At 51.0% G+C, this 4,059-nt stretch overlaps 1 protein-coding gene across 1 annotated transcript; it reads right to left on the bottom strand.

Annotated features, from left to right (window-relative positions):
* Positions 1-2,441: 2,441 nt before the first annotated feature.
* On the bottom strand, positions 2,442-3,767 carry FUT4 (fucosyltransferase 4). Its single transcript, XM_069202422.1, has one exon. It carries the CDS (start codon positions 3,616-3,618, stop codon positions 2,563-2,565), a length of 1,056 nt encoding a protein of 351 aa, XP_069058523.1. The 5' UTR covers positions 3,619-3,767; the 3' UTR covers positions 2,442-2,562.
* Between the last annotated feature and the right edge of the window lie 292 nt (positions 3,768-4,059).

The raw sequence follows: 4,059 nt of genomic DNA on the forward strand, positions 1-4,059 counted from the left end.
GTTCACAGAGAGTGGAACTCTCTGCAGTTGAGGTAATGTGTTTCCAAAAGATAATGCTGTTCGAACTTGTATTTATGATTCATTATTTGAAAGCCTTCATTATTAGGGTGAGTGCTGTAAATAAATGTTTTAAGGTCACACTTCACTACTGACGTTGGTTCCAGTACAAAAAAAAAAAAAACGTGTGTACACATGTTTGAAAAGTTTAGGCTATGAGGCTAAGTATAATGCTCCCAGAATGCTCTCTGATTATATGTAAATGAAGTGTCATTTAGTAAAATGTGTTGATGCATGCTAGTATTTCCCAAAAATATTTCTAATGGAAAATCAGTGTAACCATTTTCAACACGATTATGGGAAGCATGAAAATAAACAAACACTGACCAAGCCAACTGATCTGACATATTTTTATAAGTCTTTTAGTTTCAATAATGTGTGTCTTGTTTTGACATGGCTTTTCTAACACTTTATTGTTGTGGGAGCTACCAGGCCCTCAACATTGTAACAAACACTGGCAAACCCCCCCCCCCAAAAAAAGTTTTTGAACTCTAAAAGCACACGTCGCCACCAGCGGCATAACAAAGGCCCCGCAGCCGCCCTCCAGGGGGCCCCTTCAGCACAGCACCTGCCCTGAGTGAGTCTGGAGAGGGGGCTCCTCCATGGTCTTTACAAATGGGCACCCTCCAGTTTCGTTACGTCACTGATTGCCACTGTAGTTCCTGACACTGAACAAAACTACTTTGTGTGGCAATATGCTCCTTGTGGAAGAGCAGAATGCGATCACTCACAGTAAAGCCGGCCAAAAGAGAGAGAAATAGAATTTTAATAAAAACAAAAATGTCTTTGTTAACACCAGACCTAATTAGGGACCAAGACCCACATGTAGGTAGCTTTTTGCATGTCGCAAACAGCGACTTTCGCTGTTTGCGACATGCAAAAAGCACATTGCGATGCACAAACCCAGTTTTGCGATTCCGTAACCTGGTTACCGAATCGCAAAACGGGTTTGCGACTCGCAATTAGTAAGGGGTGTTCCCTTCCTAATTGCGACTCGCAGTGCAATGTAGGATTGTTTTGTGACCGCGAACCAACCGCAGTTTGCACCCCTTTCAAATGGGTGCTAACACTTTCGCAAAAGGGAAGGGGTCCCCATGGGACCCCTTCCCCATTGTGAATGTCACTGTAAAAAAAAATTCAGAGCAGGCAGTGGACCACTGCCTGCTCTGAAAAAATGAAACGAAAGCGTTTCATTTTTTGTTTTTGTTATGCATCTTGTTTTCCTTTAAGGAAAACTGGCTGCATTACAAAAAAAAAAAAGCAGTCACAGACATGGTGGTCTGCTGTCTCCAGCAGGCCACCATCCTTGTGAGGGCCGCCATTCACGAGGGGGTCGCAAATTGCGACCCACCTCATGATCATTCATGAGGTGGGCATTTGCGAAGCCCTTGCGAATCACAGATGGTGTCACGGACACCATCCTACATTCGGATTTGCGACTCGCAATTTGCAGGTCGCAAATCTGAACCTACCTACATGTGGCCCCAAATTCTTAAATAAAGTCACAAAAGTGCACCCATGGTATATGTTGTACCCCTATAAAATATTTGTGAACTGTATTTTAGCATGGGTAAATACGATGTGTAGATTTGCTCATGTAAAAATCTATTGAGCATTTGCAAGTTCATTTTCCCTCCAGCCACTTTCTTCCCAACCCTGGAAGAAGTTCTAATTCTGCCATTGTCAGGAGTAAATGTCCAACCTTTCTTATTATGGGAAAATATTAGAGAGAAGCTGGTAAAAATCTTTAAAACATGCAGGTTTTTAGGTTTGCAGACTCAAAGGCATTCCAGCCCTGGAACTATTGCTTACTACTTCCTCCAGCCCCAATATGCAGATCTGCAGAAAGGTGGCAAAATAAGGAAATTGCTACAGTAGGGATTGAAACTGCAAGTATTCAAGCCCTACTATGGTAGTAGCCCTGGCATAATCAGAGAGGCTATTATCAGAGCACTTACATAATGAGATTGCTGCCATAATTTGTCACCACACTACATGGCACTAAAGGGACAAATAGATCTTTTTACAGGACAAGTAGATTTGAGAAGCAACCTGTCCACTGGACAAGTAGATATTTTAATAAATTCCACACCCCTGATATCGGATTATTAAACGAAAATCATGACAACACAAGCAAAAGGATAGTCCGAATGAAATCGCACTAAAGGCGGAAAACTGGTGTACTAACAGTAGTCACTCCTCGAATGTATGGAGCAAAGCTAAGGCACAGACTGGCAAAAAAAATACTACCTTTTTTCACCGCCACTAAAATCATGGCAAAAATCCTATTGAGCGATTAGTAAAGAAACAACCCATTTGCGTATAAAATACCCCTTTTTCAAAACAAAAACTGGGAGGAAACATGATTTAGAATCTGACTCGGTTTAGGCCATTGGTCTTCTTGCTTTGACCATGGCAAGAGGTAACACTTGCAGCAGCAGATGCAGATTCCCTCCCTGTAGCAGGTGCTTCTCTGCGGATGGAGGCCAGAACTGCCAACAAGCTTTAGCTGTCATACCAGGGTCCTAGGTCTGCCACGATGCGGGGCTGATCCCCAGCCGCCCGCAGGGCCTGGCACACTGTGCAGTAGTGCTCATCCCAAAAGCGGGTGACGTGCGACGTGTAGCGCTTCTTCCACGCGAAGTACTTCCGGTAGAGAGGACCGTTTCGGTCCAGGAAGCGCAGGTAGGCGGCCAGCTTTCTGGGGCTGGAGAAGTCGTCCACGTGAATGAAGGAGTTTGCTGGGATGAATCGCTCGTAGTTGGCACGGCTGGGCCCCAGCACCACGGGCACGGCGGAGGCCAGCAGCGCGTTGCGCCACAGCTTCTCGGTGATGTAGTCCTTGTGCTGAGAGTTCTCGAAGGCGAGATAGAACTTGTAGTCGGCCACCGTGCGCACCACGCTGTCCTCGCGCAGGGGCAGGCCGTAGCGGCCGTATACGTCAACGTGCACGTAGCGGCTGAGCGCGCGGAAGTACTGCACCCGCGCGTGCTCTTCGTCCCAGTTGCTGATAACCCAGGCCAACAGACTCCGCTTGCGGGGGAGACGGACGGGACCCGCCCGCCTCCGGGGCAGCAGGCGCCCGTAGGGCACGAAAATGTCCGAGTCAGTCTGGTAGGACATGGTCCAGTTGAAAACCCCTTCCACGCCGCCCAGCCAGTGCGAGTGTGAGGGCGACTCAAAGTTCATCCAGACCCAACGCTGGGCGGGCGGACGCGAGCCCCGGGGCAGGAGGGTGGCGTCGGCCAGGTCCCGGTGATGGAAGAGGATGGCGTCCGCCGCCTCCCGTGCAGTGCGGTTGGTGGTTACGCTGCAGCCGCTGATGTTGAAGAGCTGCTGGCAGTCGCCCATCCGCCGCCGTTTGCCGAAGGGCTCCCACCAGAGGAGCACCGTGAGCGGGGGCGGCGGGTCCGGGCTCCGCGTCCAGGGCCGCAGGACGCTGGGGAGGTCCAGGGTGCAGGAGTAGAGAGCTAGCATCAGGCAGCTCACGGCGGCCGCCAGGAGCCGCAGCCTTAGCTTCCACCGCCAGCTCCGCCGCCGGCGGGGCAGGGAGGGTGGCATGGCCTCAGCGAGTGTCCATGGGAGAGCTGACGGGAAGAGGCGCGCCGCCTCCGTGCGCCACACCTGTAGGGCTTAGCCTAGCTCGGGCGCTGCAGCGCGAAGCACCGGTGCTTTCCTTACTGAACGAGAAGTATTGGAGCTGCGTCACCTGTAGGCTTCCCGCGGGACTCTCCGCCCGGCATCCCTCCCGCAGCTGCTCCTTCTGCAGGGCTGGTCTCTGGGAGGCAGCAGGTCAGGGCCGGGCGCGTTATAGGACCGCTCGTGTCTCCTCCTCCTGCGGCGCACTGGATGGAAGTTTCCGTGCAGAGGTGGTGAAGGCGCTTTATCTCGCGGCTTCCCTGCCGCTTCCAGCTGTGCTTGCTTCGCCTCCTCCCACTAACTCTTCCGTGGGAGACGTGCCTGTTCCATGGCAGGGTGGTCAGTGAGACCCACTGACGTGGC

The sequence above is a fragment of the Pleurodeles waltl genome, chromosome 8, assembly GCF_031143425.1.
Source record: "Pleurodeles waltl isolate 20211129_DDA chromosome 8, aPleWal1.hap1.20221129, whole genome shotgun sequence".
Classification (NCBI taxonomy): domain Eukaryota; kingdom Metazoa; phylum Chordata; class Amphibia; order Caudata; family Salamandridae; genus Pleurodeles; species Pleurodeles waltl.

Coding starts and splice junctions, on each gene's coding strand:
- FUT4 (XM_069202422.1), bottom strand. CDS start 3,618: ATGCCACCCTCCCTGCCCCGCCGGCGGCGGAGCTGGCGGTGGAAGCTA.